We start from the raw sequence: 20593 nt of genomic DNA, 5'->3' as shown, positions 1-20593 counted from the left end.
TGCGTATTTGCGGTTCTCAAGCATAAACTTAATTTTTCATAAATGGGCAAGATTCAGTATACTTGTACTTTATCAAATGTAGGCCAATAGATTATTTGGTTGCATTTGAAACTTACTTTTGAAACTACATTCTTCACTCGTCGTCATCATTACTGATCTGTATGCCCCACCTACTGGCGGATAATGATTTTGCATTTTAATTTTGCGAAGTGTTTTCTACAGGGGTGATTAATGCAGCATAATGTCACAAAGTCAAGATTTTTAATTATGTTTTCATTTGTATTTTGAAATAATATAAATCTAATTTAAACAAACAATTACTCATGCTAGATAATGGCTACTCCGCAATGGTTGCCTCTAATTGCCAATAACTTTACCACAGCCCGTGATAATGCAAATAAACACCTAGTTTATGTTGTCATATTTTCATGGTCTTTTTTTGTTGTTTCTAGTTCAATAAAAAAAAAATCTGTATCCGAATCACAGTTTAAAAATGCTAATATTTATATATTTATTGCTGAATTACAAGTTCAGTTTTCGATTGGCCTCGTGACGAAGTGAATGATTTTGGATTCTTGACACATTTTTGCAATTTATTTATTTTTGCAAACGGGTTGGATACTTAAAAATGTCACTTGTTAAATTAATTACTGTATTACCAGAGGTCATTTGTTGAAAATAATAGACGTTTGTTGATAGGCGGTGCTTTTGTTGAAAACTCTTCTTGGTCGGGCGCAAATCTTTTTAAATGCATTAAAGGGAAGCGCATTTCTTAGCCTTACCCTGGAGTTTGTTCACCCTCCGCCTATGCACTCCAGTCACTGAGTCTTGTTTACTTCAAGTGACATTACAACGCCTTTACCTTGTCTTGTTTTTCCATGTTTTGACCCTCGCCTAGTTTGTCTTTTTGACCCTGTCTGCCGCTTGCCTTCCGACCTCTCGCCTGGTATTGTGACTACGATTCTGGATTGCCTTCACATATCTGTTTTCACCGGTGTTGACCATTGCTTGCCTGACATCCTTAATAAACCTACATGTGGATCCGAACTCAGTTGTCTGTGTCACATCCCCTGGTTACAGCCGCGATTAGTTCTCTTTTTAATCTAACGTTATAATGAAAGAATACGACTGCTTTTCTAAATTTTTATGCTCATTTAGGACGAAATTAGTTGTGTTTGAAAAAAACCCCCACCAAGATCGACATCTTTAGATATAATAATTATTATTATTATTAATTTTGTGTATATGTCTGTTCAAACATGTACCCAAAAACTAGACTTTTGCTCCATTTCAAATCGCATGTACAGAATCCGTTGGGGAAACAGCGTCTATTTATCACTATGCAGTGCGTCAGCTGACAGTCATGCACCACTATATGACTGTTTTGAGGATTGCATATGAAGGGGAGACGGCACCTGTAATGAAAAGTAAGGGAATCCCGCCATTTTTATATTTATTTCAAAGTGTTTTCATGCCTAAACAAAGCGAAAGCACAGAACAGACTCACATTTAAGAGCAAGGGTGGCCCCTGGTGGTTCGGCGGTATGGGTTGCGTATAGGGAGGCTTGGCTATTTAATATTTATTTCCCACCCTTCAGAGAAAGAATGAAAATACGGGAGAAATACGGGAAAATTCCTTCATGGGATGATGGGATGAAAAACGGGAGGGTTGACTGGTATGAACCAACACCAGTTGCCACTTTCGCTTTAATCATTCTTTGAACAGATTATTATTGGCCTAACCATGCACGTGATTATTTGTTCATTATCACACATGGTACGCCTATGTTTTTCACCTGCTTTCTTTTGCTTACAGTTATTTTTGTTAATATTGTTTAATAATATTTTTTACAATAACATTGCTTTAATAAGAGATTAACTCCCTATTTATGTGTAGTTTACTGATGATCTGAGAGACCTAACCATCATTTAAATACAGGGCAATATTTTTTTAAATGTCAATTGTTTGATTTTTAAGAAAATAAAAGTTGAATAAAAAGTGCACATATAGAGTTATGTTTTCTTCTTTTGGCACATTATTTAAAAATTGTGGCTAAGAAATAACTAATTATTTTTGGTGTGGTCGAGAAAATTGTGATATAATCTGAGAAAATAAATCTTTAGTGTTGAGCCCTGAAAAGTCATGTGAAATAAAATGAATTGCAATGCAACACTATGAAACATTGAGCAAGCTCACACACATCACAAAAAAAAAGTAAAATGAAGGAGGAGGCATGTGGAAATAGCACAAATCTAAGTCAAGTGATTTATACATGCCAAATTCAAATTTTATGCATGTAAAATATATTTTCCCAACCACAAAATTGTGGCTAGTGAAAATGGCATGTGGCTAGTAATGTTGGAAAACTACTAGCCACAGTGGCTGGTGATCAAAAAAGTTCATGTCAAGCCCTGATAATAATAATTTTATTTCTGCAAAGTATGATATTTCATGCATGCTTACTGTGGCTTTGTCTTCATGAAGATTTGTCTTCATGGATATGATATGAGGTATAAGATATAAGATATGAGGTTATGTGTTATTGTTTTATTGTGTTATTGTTTCATTGTTTTTTTTTTTGTTGTTTTTTTGTTTGTTTGTTTGTTTGTTTTTACATGAGTAAAACTAAATTTAATTTGTCTTATAAAAGCTTAGTCCCTTATTTATCAGGGGTCACCAGAGCAGAATGAACCGCCAACTGTTCAGGCATATGTTTTGCACAGCAGATGCCCTTCCAGCCACAACACTGTACTGGGAAACACCCATACACATTCATTCGCACACATACATTATAGCCAATTTAGTTTCTTTATAGTGCATGTCTTTGGACTGTGGGGGACACCAGAACACCCAGTGGAAACCCTCGTAAACACAGGGAGAACAAGCAAACTCCACACAGAAATGCCAACTGCTCCAGCTGGGACTCAATCCAGGGAAAAAGATTTGTACAATTACCATATACAATTTTCATTCATTCATTCATTCATTCATTCATTCATTCATTCGTTTATTCATTCATTTTCTTTTAGGCTTAGTTCCTTTATTAATCTGGGGTCTCCACAGTGGAATGAACCACCAACTTATCCAGCATGTTTTTTACGCAACGACTGCCCTTCCAGCTGCAATCCATCACTGGGAAACATCCATACACACTCATTCACACACTTATACACTACGGACAATTTTAACTAACTAAATCCACCTATAGCGCATGTCTTTGGACTTGTGGGGGAAAATGGAGCACCGGGAGGAAACCCACGCCAACACAGGTAGAACATACAAACTCACAACATACAGACCATACAAATTGGCCCATATACAATTTTATTAAATAAAAAAATATCTGTTAATGCACACTTTATCTAAAGAAGTTGTTACTGCATCCCCTTGAGAAGCATCCTTACAAGTTTTACTCTTACTCATGAATCACCACACCATCGATGTTTGAGAAGTGCACTGCAAGACTGCTGACCTAGCAAGGCTTCATTCTGTTTATTTTCATCTTTTTCCTATTTCTTGCATGCTCTGGATCCACGGCTCTGACTTTTTCACATCTTGCTTCCACTTTCATTCACTTCAGTGCCTCTTTTGTTCATGAGTGCAGAGCTCACAGATGTTTTCTTAAGCCTCCTGTGCTCAGGTGTGTTCGAACTCAGAGTTTAATTGAATGGAAATGTGTGTTTGTCATGACAGAACATTCGTGTTTTATTTGTCGGTTTCTAAATTTAGCTTGTAACCTATTCATTTACAAAAATACTATAAAATTCATAAATTGGGTCACATGTAAATGCTTTAGAGTGGAAGAAAATAAATAAAGGTTTTATTTAAATGGTGGGTTTCATCCCGGCTGCCTTTAAAGCTGAAATATGTTCCAGATTTATTAACTGTGAAATGAAAACGGATAATTGTTTGGTGTAATCCTCTCTCGCCGTTTCAATCCTTTCTCTATAATCTGTGACCTCACCATCACAGAAACCAAAATAACCAAATCCACATGATATTAACTTTCTATGCTCCTCTAAGCCATCTATAAATCCGATAACTGTGGGTGAAACTATACGGAGACCTTCTTCCACAATTCATGAATACAGATGAAAAAAAGGATTTTCTCAAATTATACGTTCCAGAAAAATAAAGCTGTTGAACTCATTGTTTGTGGCTGAGAAACCCTGACAGATCACTCGATCAATCTGCCACATTTACGGTCTTATTGCTCTTTCAGTAGGACTGTTTTACAGTCTGATGAGACACATTTTTCTTAAATGAGTGTCAAAAAGTGAGCAGCCTGTTTCTCTTCCTTTAAAAGTAGCTGTCGTGCAGAATTACACAAACTCTAAATCTCCAGTGCAGCATTGGAAAGTCTCTTTAAAGGAAGTTAAATGTGTTAGAGAGTTATACGCTGCTGTGCTATTAATACGGCTTAGAGAAGCAAAACAGTGATTACTCTGCATCTGTAGCATTAGTCACTGTTGATTCTCTCTTCAAGCCAGTCGCCAAACAAACTGTGTGCCAGGAAAACTGCTGTTTAGGGTAAAGTAAACTAATTAGGGAGGAGCAAAATTCAGATTATCTTCAGCTTTCACAGCAATTTCACTCGTCAGATGACGTTTATTAAAATAAATGTGCCGTAAAATCACATCATCAGGTTACTCCAACGAGGTGCGTGTTGACTTGAATGCCTGACTGTTTTAGATTCGGCTGTGTGTTCTAGTGGAGAAGCCACTGAAGATTATACAGTACCTCTGGAGTGCTCCAGGTGTCCCAGTGTCTCGATCTGCTCCACCAGGTCATTGGAGTTCCACTGGCTCATTTCCAGGAGCAAAGCCGTCTTCCCCTCCATAACATCTGCAGATCAGCAGGAAATGAGAAGCCATCAACACATTGAAGGGTCTATAATAGGGATAGCAAACTGGGCTTTTTTTCACTAAGGACCCATTTACATGAGCTTTTCAGGAAAAAAAATGATTTTTTTAATGCATTTTTCATGTTTGTTTACAGTTTTAGTGACTGAAAATGCATACATATGAAAAGAGGTTGCAAAGTGAATGTTTTTAAAAATGTCACCATTGTCATGTCAATTTAAACACCCAAAGGTGAGAGTCAATAGCCCCATTCACACGGTGATTCCGGTAAATATCCGTTAAATACTGAAATGAATACTGGTAAATAAAAAAAAAAAACGCTGTTCACACAGACAAAGACGTTCCGGAAGACCATTCAGACATCCATTCCAAAATACCAGTAAATTCCGACATCAATAACCAGAAATGAGCTCTAAATGGTCGCGCTTGTATTTGTATTTATAAAGGGAATCACACGGTTGACAGTTTCACTTTTATTAAAAAACTTTAGCAATCATCAGAAATCAGAAAGAGCTTTATTGCCAGGTATGTTCACACATACGAGGAATTTGTTTTCATGACAGAGCTTCTACAGTGCAACAGAATTACAGAGACAGAACAAAAAACAGATAATAAAAATATTTTAAAAATAGAAGTAAGTAGTGAAAAAAAACCCTGGCTGATTTTGTCCAAGAGACAAACCAAATAACTAGCCAACAGAAGAAAAAAAAAAGAAAAAATCACTACCATCCGAAGGCAGTAGCGCTAACTGCAATAAAAAAACAGCTTTGTTTACACATTTGACTACTTTACAAATGCTGATGATATGAAGAAACACTTTCACATGTCGTTTTTAAAATGAAAGTCTACCATTGTTGTAGGCTATTCAAATCTGACTCACAGGGGAGATCCTTCACATGGACGCGCATCATGCAACTGAACTCAGAGTGTGCAGGTAAACTCGCAGGGGTTAATCATAAGCATTTTATCGACATTTATAAAGATTTATTAATTGCCAGAAGGAATTTACTGGTATTTTTAAAAAGGGCCCATTTACACATGATTCCTTTCTAGAAAATTGCTCTGATGACATGCACATGATTGTTTAGGTAGGAGTAGATTAAAAACTAGTGTGAACAAACACGAAATGGCAGAGTATGTGGCAACACTTATTAGTAAAGTGTTGGTTTTTTACAACCAAAAGTGGAGACACATCTTACACACATGGTAAATTCTACATATACACTAGTGCCAAACCACGAACGACAAACCCTCAATTCCGTACGGTTTACTAACAAGGTGACCATGACAAATACTGCCCTGGTATATATAATACAGTGTTTTTGACAGTTTTTTTATGGATGTTTAAGTGCAGTTTGTGTTGAAAATGTTCTTTTTAAAAATGCAAGGGAAAACGTTTCCCTTTTTGGCTACATTGTTGTCATGTAAATGAAGCCTAAAATGTGCTACAAAGCCAAAGTTTTAACACTGGAACTTCCAGAATTCTATAACTAATAGAACTGCCACAGCAGTCATTGCTGAATTGAATTTTTGTCACGTCATATTTTTAATTGAGATTTTAGATTTAAGCTTTAAATTTATGTAATATTTATAGACTAGTAACTACCCTAAACATACAATCTTTTTTTGTAAAATAGCCTATAATATAATCACTAGACCACACACAATGGTGGGTAACTCACTTTATCCTGCAAGCGGGAGAGCAATGTGTTGCTGAAAATGTTGTTTTGAAAGACAAAAGAAGAAAAGTTATGTTTTTGCTATAAGAAAGCTAGAAAACAGAGGCACGCATTTTCAAAGGACACTGGAAAACGTAATAGAGGCTAAAAAGCATGCAGTCAGTTTGACCTCTATGGCCATTCAAATACTCAGAACTCCATTGTGTTTTGTCATTTTAATAAAATAACAATGTTAGAATGAAATTCAGGATACTACTGTAGTCAAAATTATGGCCTCAGTATAGTTCTAGTGTTAATTTCACAAACTAAATGAAAAGTTAGTAACACTGCAATAACATTATATTACTACTGTAATGACAATGTAATAAGGATCACAAGATGTTACATAGCTTTGTTTAAGATACATGCTATTGCATATTTTTTTATTTGAATCCATTTAACAGCATTTAGCAAAGATTATATGACATTCATTCTCTCAGTTCTGCTCAAATACATAATAATATTAATATTTATTAAGTCTGATCAGTCGAAAACATTTTTGTGGAAGTATATTAAAATTTTTATGGTATTAAATTTAAAACAAGAATAGGTGAAAACTGTGTAACCTTTGACCATTAATACATTGTAAAAATGAAAGTTGATAAAATCTTAGAAAAACCACAATATAAAAATGTTAAATCAAAGATTATTTCAGCCATTATTATAATCGTAAAAGGGCAAATTCTAAATAAAAGAGTGAGAAATTAAGGGATCATGAATATATCTGGTCATATTTTTTACAGTGCACGATAAAAGCATTTTCTTATACTGCTTATAATGTGAAAATGCTTAATATGCCAAATATCTTCCCAGGTTTGTAACAAGAATGATTTAGAAATCTGCTGTTACCAAATTAGAAACATTTTAAACGAATATTTCAAGTATTGCTGTAAAATAAAAGCTCTGAGGTTTAAACTTACAATTTTTACAATTGTCTGAAACTGAAAGTGTTATGATAAAATACAATGTTAACAGTCAATGGTTGTACACTTACCCTCAAACACTCAAAAAGAAATGCTAGCACTGTTTGTGATTATAGTTTTATTTTAACAAAATGTCTGTAACTTCAAATGTAATAAAAATAAAGCATTCTTTATATTTTTGTAAACTGTATGTTATTTGTTTACACAGCCAAAATTGTAAAATGAATAATAGTACTAGTAATAGTAGCAATAGTAATACCAGAATCCATTTAATCAAAACAACCCAATGCATTGGATTAAATTATATAACCCAATGCATTGGGTTAAAATAACCCATAGTTGGGAAGGTGCTATAACAACCTATAGTTGCGTTATACGTTGGGGTATTTTTCAGCCAATTACTTTAACTTCAGCTGCACACTTTGTGGATAAAAAAAGATATAAAAATAAATAAATGTATTCACTGAAAACGATTTGAATACAGTTTTACCAGATGCTTTAATAGCATTATTTTAGAAAAAGAAATCTTGAATCTGGGCCGACTGCGGTGATTTTTTGTAGGGCAGTAAATCATGGATGAAAAATTGTTAAAGCTACAAATGTTGTACTTTTTTGGTGCCCAAATGCTTTAAACTCATTTTAAATGCTTTAAATAGACATGAAATGATAAACTGTTTAGGTTCAACTTTGCAGTGACTCTCTTGTATTCTGAACTATGGTGCTAATCAACTACAATCCAAATGCAACATTGCAGATACTGCGATGTGACTATTGCGGATGCACACATTGTGATATTGATGATGAAACAATATATTGTGCAGCCCTTGACAAAACCAACCAATGGGTTATTTTAATAATATTTAAAGGACCAAATTTCACCCAGCATTTAGATATGTCCATATTTTGCCCAATTTGAATTTAAATAACCAGGCATTTTTTTAGATTGTACATTTATATTCACAAAACAGACTTCACTTTGGGACTTTGCCTTCTGTAGCCATTTTTCTAAGTGTACAGGTACAAAAAAAATGACCACAATTTTGTTCAAATACATCCACTTTGAAAATGGCTTTTTTTTATTAAACAAGGACGATTTCTAGGCCATGTCTTCATGAAGTGCCCTGAACACTAAAGTATGAGAAAAAATGCTCTCAGGGAATCATTTAAAAAGACGTATGGCACAACACACAGACACAAAAGGGCAAGAAAAAAAATCCTCAGATGGAGCCAAAAATAGAGCAGTGAGATAGCAGGGCGCAGGCAGGGGAGAAGGAGAGCCTGTGGAATAAGATGATAAGAAACTAATGAAGATGGATCACTCTCTCCGTGTTTTCCTCGGGTTGTAAATTAGACAGTTTTCGAGGATGAACTCTGTCTCCTTCTCCAATAATAGGAAAAAAAATAAGTCGACAAACTTTATTTTGCTCATTTTAGTCAGTCATTAGTCTGCCGCTAAAGGCCATGGGGTTGTTCTCTTACCATCTGTGGCTGCGGCTTTAGCCAACTCCATATCAGCCAATTAGAGGATTACTCATGTCCCACTGAATATTAGATTTGGCTTTAAAGACACTGAATATGATGGAAAGAAGGAATGTTGGATGTATAGAATTAAAAGAAACCAGTATTTCATTTTAATAAGAAAAATACTTTCAATCCATTATTTAAGTGAGTAATATCACACTCGTAGCAGTGCAATATGGCTGTATATCGGCACTGCCGTGCGTTAACAGCCATATCGCACTGCTACGAGTGTGATATTGCGTTTATACAACAATTTGACTGCATAATCATGTGTATAAAAAAGAAAATCCAACAAGGAGAGTCTCAAAAATCCATTTGTATGAGGATTTGCTTTCTTCTGCCATTCATTCACATCTGCAGCTGACGTCAGAACAGCAGAAACCATTGCTACTTCACCAACGTCACTTTAGAGCTATATCTGAATGATTCTCTAATACCTGAAGTGATGACAAAACAGGTGATTTCGCTGACATTTTAGGATTATAAGGCTGAACGTCATGAAATTCCATCCGTATAGAGACATTTCCCTTTTGCAATCGGAATATCACAATAATTAACCCCAAAAAAGCCGAAGCAAACCAAACACTGCCAGATTATTATAGTATAAATATAGCACTACAACATAGAAAAGAGAGAGAGATCATCTTAAAAAGTCACTCACTAGTTTTATAATGATTTGATTAGCTGTAGATTATAGCCCAATCTCAATTCTATCCCTTAGCTCTTCCCTTTACCTCTACCCCTCATTTTGCATGTTCCCGTGAAGGGGTAGGGGTGTCCCAATTCTATTTAGCTTGAAGGTGTAGGGCTAAGGGGAAGGGGTAGATACCCCTTTGAACTGAGATTTTTCAGGGTCACACTTGAAACCAAGGGATAAGAACATTTCACAGAATACACCAGGAAGGGAAAAGGGGAAGGGGTACAAAAATAGAATTGGGATTGGGCCTAAAATTACGCTGATTTTTTCCTTCTCTAAGCACTTATTTTGCTGTCTCTGTCGCCATCTTGTGAATGGCGCTGTATCTCCGAATTATAAATATTTAAAGTAGGCACTGTCCTTCTAAATGAACTCCATAGTTGCAATCTAAACAACTACATTCTCGCCTCAAAAGTACATTATGTTGCCCAACAGCTGCAATATTTGTCAAACTGTAATGCTGTCAATATGGGCCCTTTCATTCACACGGCGCAATAAGGTGCAAGACCTGTTTGGTGCGATTTGTTGCTATTTTCAGACCAACGCAACCCTAATTTTCCTGTTTTGTATCACGTTGTTTAAATAGCAAATCCATTTGCACCACTTTGTAGACTCATGGGTGTTCTGGTCTAGAAAGCAGGTGTGTTAAGGTGCATTGTTGGTGGGTTGCTATTTTGAGGAACTGAAATAGACTGCGCCATTGACCAGCTGGAAGCAGGTCTAGCATGTTAGTTGTGCACCTTATATGCCTTCACATTGCTTTATACACACAGGATGTACAGTAATACACAAATATCTTTACATTTGAAAAAAAAAATTAAGGATTAAAATATTACCAAAAATATTGTTAAAATTATTATTAATTAAACTTATTAAAAATTATTATCTCTGCGGTGACCTCTGAAATAGAGACTAAGCTGAAAGAAAATGAATGAATGAATGAATGAATGAATGAAGTCAGGTTTTAGATAATTGTTTTCTTTTTCTTTTCTTTTTTGTGACTCATTAGAGTAGAGGGTTGTTTTTTTACAGAGGAGGATTTTGCATATCTCTTTTCATTGCTCCATAAGGCAGAAAAAAAATATTTACAACTTCTTTGTAAAACAAAATTTTGTATATCAGGTATATTATGTATGAACACGTCCCTGTAAAACAAATGTTCTGAAAAAAAATATGAATATAGCTGTGTGTAAATGCTGCTGAAGTGGAGGCTTACGGCTCAGTGCAGAAATTAAATTTGAAACAGCAGACTTTAAAATACGTATTTTAATTAAAACCTACAGGCACGAATTCATGTGTGATAAAAGAAACACTTAAAAAGTATTTTAAAAAAGACGAAATAGATGCAAAACAGCAAAAAGTTAGCAGTGTTTCAATTATTTTGTTGAGTAAAAGTTTAAGAGTGTCAGAAATTAGTATTTAGCACAAATCTTCCTTCACTCATTAATTCAGAGAAAAAATCTAATATTTTATAGAGACCAGTAGTAAATACAGGGCAAACAAAAATACTTGGTGGTTTTAACATTTTGTAAAATATGGGCAAACTGAACAGTTGGGTTAAAAATTTATTCAAACATTACATTAACCCAACAGTAATATTTGACCCAAAATTTGTTTGTTTTGGTTGTTTGTTTGCTTGTTCTTTTCATCTGTCTCTGTCCTTCTGTCTGTCTGTCTGTCTGCCTGTCTGTTTGTCTGTCTGTTCGTTTGTTTTAGTTATTCAATCATAAGTACTATCACCAGTTTGGTTCCCTGAGAACAAATTTTCTCTTGGTCCAATTTTCTGAACGCAGCACTGCATTCAATAAAATCAACAACTGGAGGATGAAGGATGCCATGATCAAAGCTGTGTTTTCATTGTGTGTCATGTGTTTTGTGATCATGGAGATGGAATGTAGAAGTATATACAGTATAGCACAAGGAATGAGACTGAAAGAGCAAAAAAAGAACTAAATCAGCTATGTAAAATTGCAGTGTTACAGTAAATATCACTGAGGCTGAGAAAAGAACACAAAGCCACAAATAAAGGCACCAGCTAACATCAGCTTTTTGAATGTGTATGTCTTGTAACACTTTAAAATATGCTGCCTGTGATTTGTATGCCACAATGTATACTTATTGTACATCACTGCACTGTGAAAGACCAGTCTTCAGCTGCAGTACTCTACAGAGCAGTCAAGTTCCAGGACTAATAATCCTATTTTTTTTTTTTTTGAGAGAGAGAGAATTTGTAGAAATTTCTAGTATTCACCACATACAACTGATTTTAAGTTTTATGTTGAATTAATATACAGCAGTGAATATGAAGTAACAGCAGTGAAGTACTTTCACTACTGCTGGATTCAGTCAACAACTGCTCAGTCAATCAAATTCAAGAACTAGAACCAGCGCTGTATGTTGATTGTACTGTGTTGTTTCCATTCAGTTTCTGATGTACTACTGATGAACAGAGACTGAGCTGTACTGCACTAAAAAGCATCAGTATAAGAGACTGTTCCCTCCAGAGGCGACTATCCTGACTGTTTGCAGATGGTGGGCGATCATGTCCAGGGGGCTGATTGTGTGTTTGGGCCATTTTGAAAAACACCAGCCTACTTTTGTTAGACACGATGCTCACATGCTTGAGAGTGTAAAATTGGTATAAAATTGTGCCTGCTAGCATTTTGACTTTGGTTCTATTCAAAAACAAGCAATTAGGCACAACAACATATACTAAATCACCCATATATTTAGACTACAAAAGCAATTTCTACAAAATAAGCCTTTAACTCTATTTCTTATTGAACAATATTGCTGATTTGTTGAGGGTTTTTGAGTTCCCAGCATGATTTACTGAAGAAGAAAAAAAAACATAATTTAAAAAAACAAATAACAGATTAACAAATATAGTTTATCACATGGCTTTCTGGAATATATTCGATTCTAACTGGTCAATCACAACATTCCTAGGTAAGTTTTTCCCTGATAACAACCAATTAAGCTAATTAGTGAAATTAATGAACATATGAAGAGTTCAGATGCAAAAGCCGCTAAACCCCAAAAATGAGCTAATGGCACTGAGCAAATGCTTTAGGCGTAGTACATGTTCAACAAATATATTCGCTTAAAATCATCTAAATCGCAACATCAGCGCAATCAGAAATAACCCCTTGCCTTTGACAGCAAAAGCCGCTATGCCCGTTTTTTTTTTTTTTTGAGTAGACTGTTTTATTCCACTTTCGATTTCAAATGATGGAGTTTGATGAACTGGATGAGCCTGTCCGACTGTCAGTGAATGGCAAATGAAAACGTCCCTTACCTCAAAAATATGTGCATTTTAAGAAAAAAAAAATACATTATATACATTATACAATATTAAATACATTATACAATATATTAAACAGCAACTCCAATTCATGTAAGAGTTAAGATGCCGTTCTTTTATCCCATATGGATGCTATGAGGATAAACAAGAGACGAAAAAGAGACAAAGACTGTGAGTATGGTAAGAATGATTGAATGACAGCTTCTAAAAGTGTCTGAAAGACATCCCCTTTTTGCTCAGTAGACCTTGTGTTTTATTTGCTAAAGTAAGCTATTTTTTAAAAAGATAAATATAATGTATAAAACTGTACATTATTTGTTTTACTTCATAATACCTATACAACTGATACGATTATTATATTAATGGACAATGCACAGATATTGATGCTTCACAATGTTTTTACGCTACATTATTTGAATCCAAGAGGCTTAGTTTACAATGCTTGCAATGTTTGCATTGTTCTGCTTACATTAAATCTAAATCCCAAATACCAGAAATGACAACAGATTGTTAAGATTTAATTAATGTCAATTTTAATGTTATTGATTAATGCGCTTGCTTGACAGATTTCATTCATTCATTTTCCTTTGGCTTTTTCCCTGGTTTATCAGGGGTTACCACAGTGGAATGAACCGCCACTTACTTGACAGATTTATATATTTTAAATTTTAGGTGTTTTTAGATTTGGTAAAATAATTTCTAATTGCATCTTTTGTGATTTTCAACTAAATACACTGTCTTGTTCCAATAGGTGGATTTAGAGGTTTTTTGCATAAAAAGCACAAGTGGATTTAACTGGTTTTGACGCAAAAGAAATTGTACCTTCTTAAAAACCAAAGAATTGTCTAAAGTGACATTTTTGAAAAAAAGGTATTTTATTTACCAGCTAATAACCTTATCATTACATATAAAATGAAACTTCTGAACTTAATCAGAGGAGCCTGATAGAAAATCCTCATTTACAAAAAAAAAAGGTCTGATGAATTTAGAGGGTTTTGTATCTGAACTCTTCATATATATTCTTATATTATTTATACATTTATATATGCTTCTTTGTCACTTTACTGCTCTTTACTGTTTGGCACCATCTTGTAACTGAATAATAATAATAATAATAATAATAATAATAATAATATATTTTAATAATAAAAAAGATACTGATGAATAATGTCTCTTATTCATAGATGAATAAGGTCCATTTATGGGAATGGAAGATGGTTGGAAGCTGACTGAAGATGAACAGACAAGCAGCACACAAACAGAAATGCTCAGGGGAGCTCAAGGAGCAAGGGGTCAGGTAAGTAACCAGCATTAGCATTGAGTAATCCAAGTCAGAGACCAGACAATGACAAGACACTCAATTTTTAGACATGCGCTCACAAACTTTCTCTAAGCACTTTACAGATTTTCTGACACCATTATAAAATGTGTCCCACATAGTTTACATGACCTCAACCCCTCAATCAAGGTAGCAGGTCTGCTTCATATGAACACGCACCTGTACCAGCACCTGTAAACTTATTTGGTGTCAGGTTATAGCTGGGGGTGTGGCATGGCACGGGAGAAAACAAGCATTCCTCCCTTGACTGGAAATGAATAGTGTTAGCCTGGAGTTATAGCGAAAATTGTGTATTATTATTTAAACTTGCTTAAAAAGAGATTAAGCATCCATTGAATCCTTTGAAATTGCTACCTGGTTGCCAAATCCAAGGCCTTTCTCCCCTATAATATAACGATAGCACACAATAATCCACTTAATAACTCAAATACTGTCAAATTAGTTGAGGCATAATCTGGCAAAGATCCATATTTCAGCAGTTTTGTCAGTATAGTGGCTAATGCATACAAGTTCTGTCGTATAAAAAAATGTATGGTATTTAAATGTACACTGAAAAAAGTGTTGCATGCAAAACTGTTGCAAACAATTTATTTGTGTTGAATTTAAACAAACAAATTAAATTGAGCAATGTTCAACTTAATTTGTTTGTTTAAATTCAACCCAAATAAATTGTTTACAACCACTTAACGTAAAAAAAAATTTAGTAAATCCAAGGAATCATCTTTGAATAATTTTTTTCAGTGTAGGCATGGCAACAAACTCCACCCCTAAACCCGACCGTCACTGGGGGATGAACAAATTGTACTAAATTGTACCAACAGAATTGTACGAATTTATACAAATTAGCCTCTAAATCAAAAAACTGACATACCATATTTTACATGTGATTTAAATGAAGGCAACAGGATGAACCTGCTACACATTTTATAGACCTTTCACTGACTCCTTTCTGTTCAACCAGGTGCTTGGTTAATTTGCCAAAGCACTTATATGATTAGGTTACCCTGATGAAGACAGTTGTTTGCCGAAACGTGTAGGCACAGTTTTAAGGAATAGCCATATCAATGAAGGCTTTTTAATATTTTTTCTACATTTTTCGAGTGCCTTGGACTGATTTTTGCTGTTTATTCTGATGAATCTCTTACCCAAAGAGCAATGACACATTATTTAAGTTATCCCTGAGCACTATTTGTTTGATTTTGGACACTTATATGATTATTCGACTTTATGGAGCACCTCAAAAATTTACTGCAGCCTGAGAAAAGCATTGCGTTCTGGTTAAACAATTTGTATTACTTTGAATAGAAGTTGCCTTATGATCACAAGTGCCGTCAAAGTACCGCAGGAGCAAAAACGAGAGCAGGTCAGCCCAGGTCAGCTGCTGCAGTTGCTCAAAATCATCTGCGAAAGGCTTTGATGACGACACACTTTAATCTCCCTGCTAGAAACCTGACAAACAATTATTTAAAACAGAGTTTTAGGTGAACGAATGTAAATTCAGCAGAATGTATTTAAAAAATACATTTACTTGTGCTTCGAGGTTGGAAAAAACCGAGTAAATGTGGACAGAATTTTCATTTTTGGGTGAACCAAGCCTTAAAAATAAGAACATAAAGATTCCTGTGTGGCTAATTGACAATCTGCAGCTTATATGACAAGCTGAAGGAGAGATTCAACTTTCATTAAACAAACAGGTACAAACTGGCTAATTTTTAAACTCAAAAATAATTGACGCCCTGAATTTACTCTGAGATGTATGAGGTGAGGTCAGAAATCTCTGACTTGTTTTTTGTTTTACAGTGCACGTGTTTGCATCTTATTACAGGACAGGTGAGGAATGCGGAAAGAAATAGATACAGAGAGATACAGATGGATACATAATGGGAGTGATGACGTGTAGGAGACTAGATACAAGGAGAAAATGAATGCAGGACAGAGTATTTGCAGCAGCATGGAATAGAGAAGCTCTGAATCTATGTTATGATGTCGTCTTTTCAACAGGTTTAGACTTGACAAATCTAGAAATATTTTGCCAACAACTTGCTCAGAGAATCAATATTTTGAGAAAACTGACAGTCAAGACAACAGAATGGCAAATGACGGGGCGAGACAGACAAATAGGAAACAAGGAAAGGAAATGAGACAAGCTCTGGCAAGAAACTGAAACTCTGGACAGACACACGCTGAAGCGGCATAATAATGTGTGAAAATATAATTCTACCAGGACAACCGCTGGCATGTTTTTGTCATCCACTAAAGCAAAGGACACAACCTGAAGCCCTGACTCATTAATTATGTATTTCTTACAAGAAACCTGCTTAAATTGTGAAAAAAAGACCACTGCAAATGAATCATGGAGTAGGGGCTTTCAAAGAAATCACTGAACTTAATAACTCCAAATACAAGCTTGTCTTGACAAGAAGAGTTCATTGGTAAATCAAACAACTCTTTTCAATTAGATCTTAAAAATAAATCAGATGCTCTGCTTCACAAAAAAAAAAAAAAAAAACTTGGAATGATTTGGAACAGTTTGATTTGATGATTATGTACAAAAAATACTGGCAAATTCTGAACTAAAGTAAATAATAAATGAAAACTGAGAAATTCCACAATGCCACTTATATTGCCTTACTATATTTTGGGAGAAGCCTGTGTCATTTCCAGTTTAAAATATTAAACATTCCCATTTAAAAGCAGGGTAAACCTAATCTGACACAAACTGAATCATAGTGTTTGCGAGAATGATCTGAATCACTGTATCAAACCTTGTTTTTAAAAATTTGAATCTGGTTTTGTGAATTCAGATCAATCGATTCAATTTAAAGATCTGACTCAGAAGAATCATTTGGTTAACCAATAGCACAGAACAACTGAATCAGTGAGATTCAACTGACACACTAAATTGAATTACTGCAATATTCTAAATATATTCTATTTATTTTAATCTAGTTTCCAAAAGAGAATTAGATGATTCGTTGTGAATTTGCGTCTCATAAGAATCATTTGACTATGAGTAACTTCCATTTTGCTGTGTTTCTTACACAAAGCTATCGAACAGCTTCAGTAAAGTCAATACAAATCTCATGGCAATTTGTACGTTTTGATTTAGTGGCTAATTCATATGAATTTGTAAAATCTCATACGCACAATTTAGTATTATTTACAATGACGGTGGAGTTTAGGGGTGGGGTTTGGTCCCATGTCATCTATTAAAAATCATATATTTTCATAAAACTGAACTCATATGAATTAGTATGACATATCACAAAACGTAAAATAGTTACAGTTCTTTGCAAGATCTTGAATAGTTAAATTAGCCCATTCAAATGGACTACATTAATGAATCTTTTCCATCGGCTGTAAAGTCGACAGCTTTAGCTGCAATTCATTGTACACTACCTAACAAAAGTCTTGTCGCCTATTTTAGGAACAACAGATAATAACTTGACTTCTAGTTGATCATTTGCTATACAAGGTGGCTTATATAAAAGGCAGAGACCTCTAGATTACGCTTATTTTACCAAAATGAAATATGAGCATGCCTTGGTTTTTAATTATTTAATTAGGACAGTAAGGTCTGACTTTGCTTGGACAAAGGTCTTGTCACTTAACAGAAATAATGTACAGTATAGAATATAAAGTCGTGGTGCAGTGGAATTAATATTGTGTGTGACTCCCATGAGCTTGGACGACTGCATCCATCTATCTCTGCAATGACTCAAATCACTTATTAATAAAGTCATCTGGAATGACAAAGAAAGCGTTCTTACAGGACTCCCACAGTTCATCAAGATTCGTTTGATTCATCTTTAATGCCTCCTCCTTCATCTTACCCTAGACATGCTCAATAATGTTCATGTCTGGTGAGTGGGCTGACCAATCCTGGAGCACCTTGACTTTCTTTGCTTTCAGCAACTTTGATGTGGAGGCTGAAGTATGAGAAGGAGCGATATACTGCTGAAGAATTTGCCCTCTCCTGTGGTTTGTAATGTAATGGGCAGCTCATTGTCTTGATACCTCGGGCTGTTGATATTGCCATCCACTCTGCAGATCTCTCGCACACCCCCATACTGAATGTAACACTAAACCATCATTTTTCCTTTACCAAACTTGACTGATTTCCATGAGAATCTTGGGCCAATGCAGGTTCCAATAGGTCTTCTGCAGTATTTGTGATGATTGGGATGTAGTTCAACGGATGATTTATCTGCCATTTTTCCAAATTATCAACTAGAAGTAATAAAGTAATTTTAAGTTATTATTATTTGTTGCTCTTACAACTGGGATCGATGACAGGACTTGTGTCAGGCAGTGTACAGTAAGTGCAAAAGAGCGACCAACCATCATCTTTTATTTTTTTCCACAGAAGAAATTAAATCATGCAGGTCTGGGATGACATAAAGGAGACTAAATGATGACAGAATATTACTTTACTAATCACCATCAACATTCCTATCAAACACTACAATTAATTTGATATCAGCCAATTGGGCCAAAAATCCCGATCAAACAGAGGTGCGGCTTGATTGCTGACCGGGGAGCGGAGGCTAATTAGCATGCGATATCATCCTTATTTAAGTTAATACCTGCTGGCAGTATACAGCACAGTCTGACAGGTGTTGCGGTAATAAATGAGCTCAACTTCAAGGGCTCTGTGCCCGGAGGAGCCTATCTAGATAACAGCTTGATGCAGACTAATGGGTGGCCCTGCTTCTCAGTCTTTTACTGATGGGTTCATTAAATATTTGGGCCAACTTCTACATTAGCGGTGCAGTGTTGTAGGTTGTGAAATCAAAAAGCGGAGTAACCTTCTACTCTGTACAGATGTAAAAATGTATTACATTATATTGCTCTCAAGACAATATGCTGTGCATGAAATAATAAAGCCGCTTACGTGACCTTGCCATGTGTTATTTACATTCAAAAACTTACTAAGACTGAAATGAATGGGTTAGTTCTGTTCAAAATGAACATTCTCGCATCATTTACTTATCCTCTTGTCATTCCAAAGCCATTAGACTTGAAGACACTTGAAGACACAACACACATGATATGTTTAATCAAACTAAAAGATTTTGAAAGGCCATTTACAAGCTGTTAAAGGAAAACTTAGATGGTTATAAACTTTACAAAACCAAGCGACACAGAAGAGCCCCGAGCAAGATTATTATATTTTTGAATTTGTTTTTATTTCAATACTATGTTCAAATGTGCTGTAGATTTTAGTCTTTTTCATTAATAGTTTTGTTTGTTTTAGTACAATTCTGCATTTTATGTTTATCAGATGCTTTTATCCAAAGTGATTTACACCCATGAACACACACCCAGAGCAGTGGGCTGGCCGGGGAGCAGTTGGGGGTTCGGTGCCTCAGCCGTGGAATTGAGCCTGGTTCTGGGACTCGAATGGCTGCAACCTTTGGATCTCAAGTCCAGCTCTCTAACCATTTGGCTATGGCTGCCCTATTAATGTTTACACAGATTACATGAACTCTTGTTTAAATAAATTAGTGATTAATAAAATAGTTTGAACAAACACTGAATACATAACCAAACAAATGCAACAAAGTTACAATTATGAAGAATTCAGATAATCTGCTCCATAATAATGATCGTATTGCATATGTAGATAAATTAGGCTAGTGTAAAATTTTGGCCAAAAGAATAAAAAAGAACACATGCTTTGTATCTATATAGAAAATTATGTCTTTAAATTAATGAATGATTATGTTTTTGTACACAATTATGCGCTTCACTGGTGTGTGTGTCTGAAAAGCAGCATTTACCATTATTTCTCTTAAGCACAATAGCCAACTGTAACGTTTGCGATTCTATAAAATAAATAAATGCAACATATATGAACACATACAGCCATTTACAGTCTCTGATATGTTACTGTTATGGGAAGCAGACGGACAAGGAAGGTGAGTGAATTAACAATGTTTATTTGCAACACATGAGCACATAAGGAGAACGGAGGAGAAGTGAGTGGAGTCCGGTGGTGCGGATGATCCTTGGTGGCAGGCTGGATGACTGATACTGAGGGAGACCGAATGCACACACCAGAGGGCTTGCGGGGAAGACAGACTGATGACAAACACAAGGCAGACAGGACACCGGGAACACTGGACAAACTAGGAGAGACAGAGAGCAGATAAGTACAATATACTGAGATCGAGTGTTAGTGATTACCAGGAGGTGTTCACTCAGAGTCCGCTTCGTAGGAACGAG

The 20593-nt window shown here is 35.2% G+C and overlaps 1 protein-coding gene across 1 annotated transcript in view; it reads right to left on the bottom strand.

The window, feature by feature from the left end:
• The window catches only part of plrdgb (PITP-less RdgB-like protein), a 170719-nt gene that overhangs the window by 78351 nt on the left and 71775 nt on the right, over positions 1 to 20593 (bottom strand). Inside the window, exon 3 of the mRNA XM_056446846.1 lies at positions 4742 to 4846. Within this exon, the coding sequence (XP_056302821.1) occupies positions 4742 to 4846 (105 nt within the window). The remainder of the gene's footprint in view (positions 1 to 4741; positions 4847 to 20593) is intronic.

The sequence above is a fragment of the Danio aesculapii genome, chromosome 21 (assembly GCF_903798145.1).
Source record: "Danio aesculapii chromosome 21, fDanAes4.1, whole genome shotgun sequence".
NCBI lineage: Eukaryota > Metazoa > Chordata > Actinopteri > Cypriniformes > Danionidae > Danio > Danio aesculapii.
Note: the sequence above shows the minus strand (reverse complement) of the source record. Positions and strands in the feature narration are given on the sequence as shown.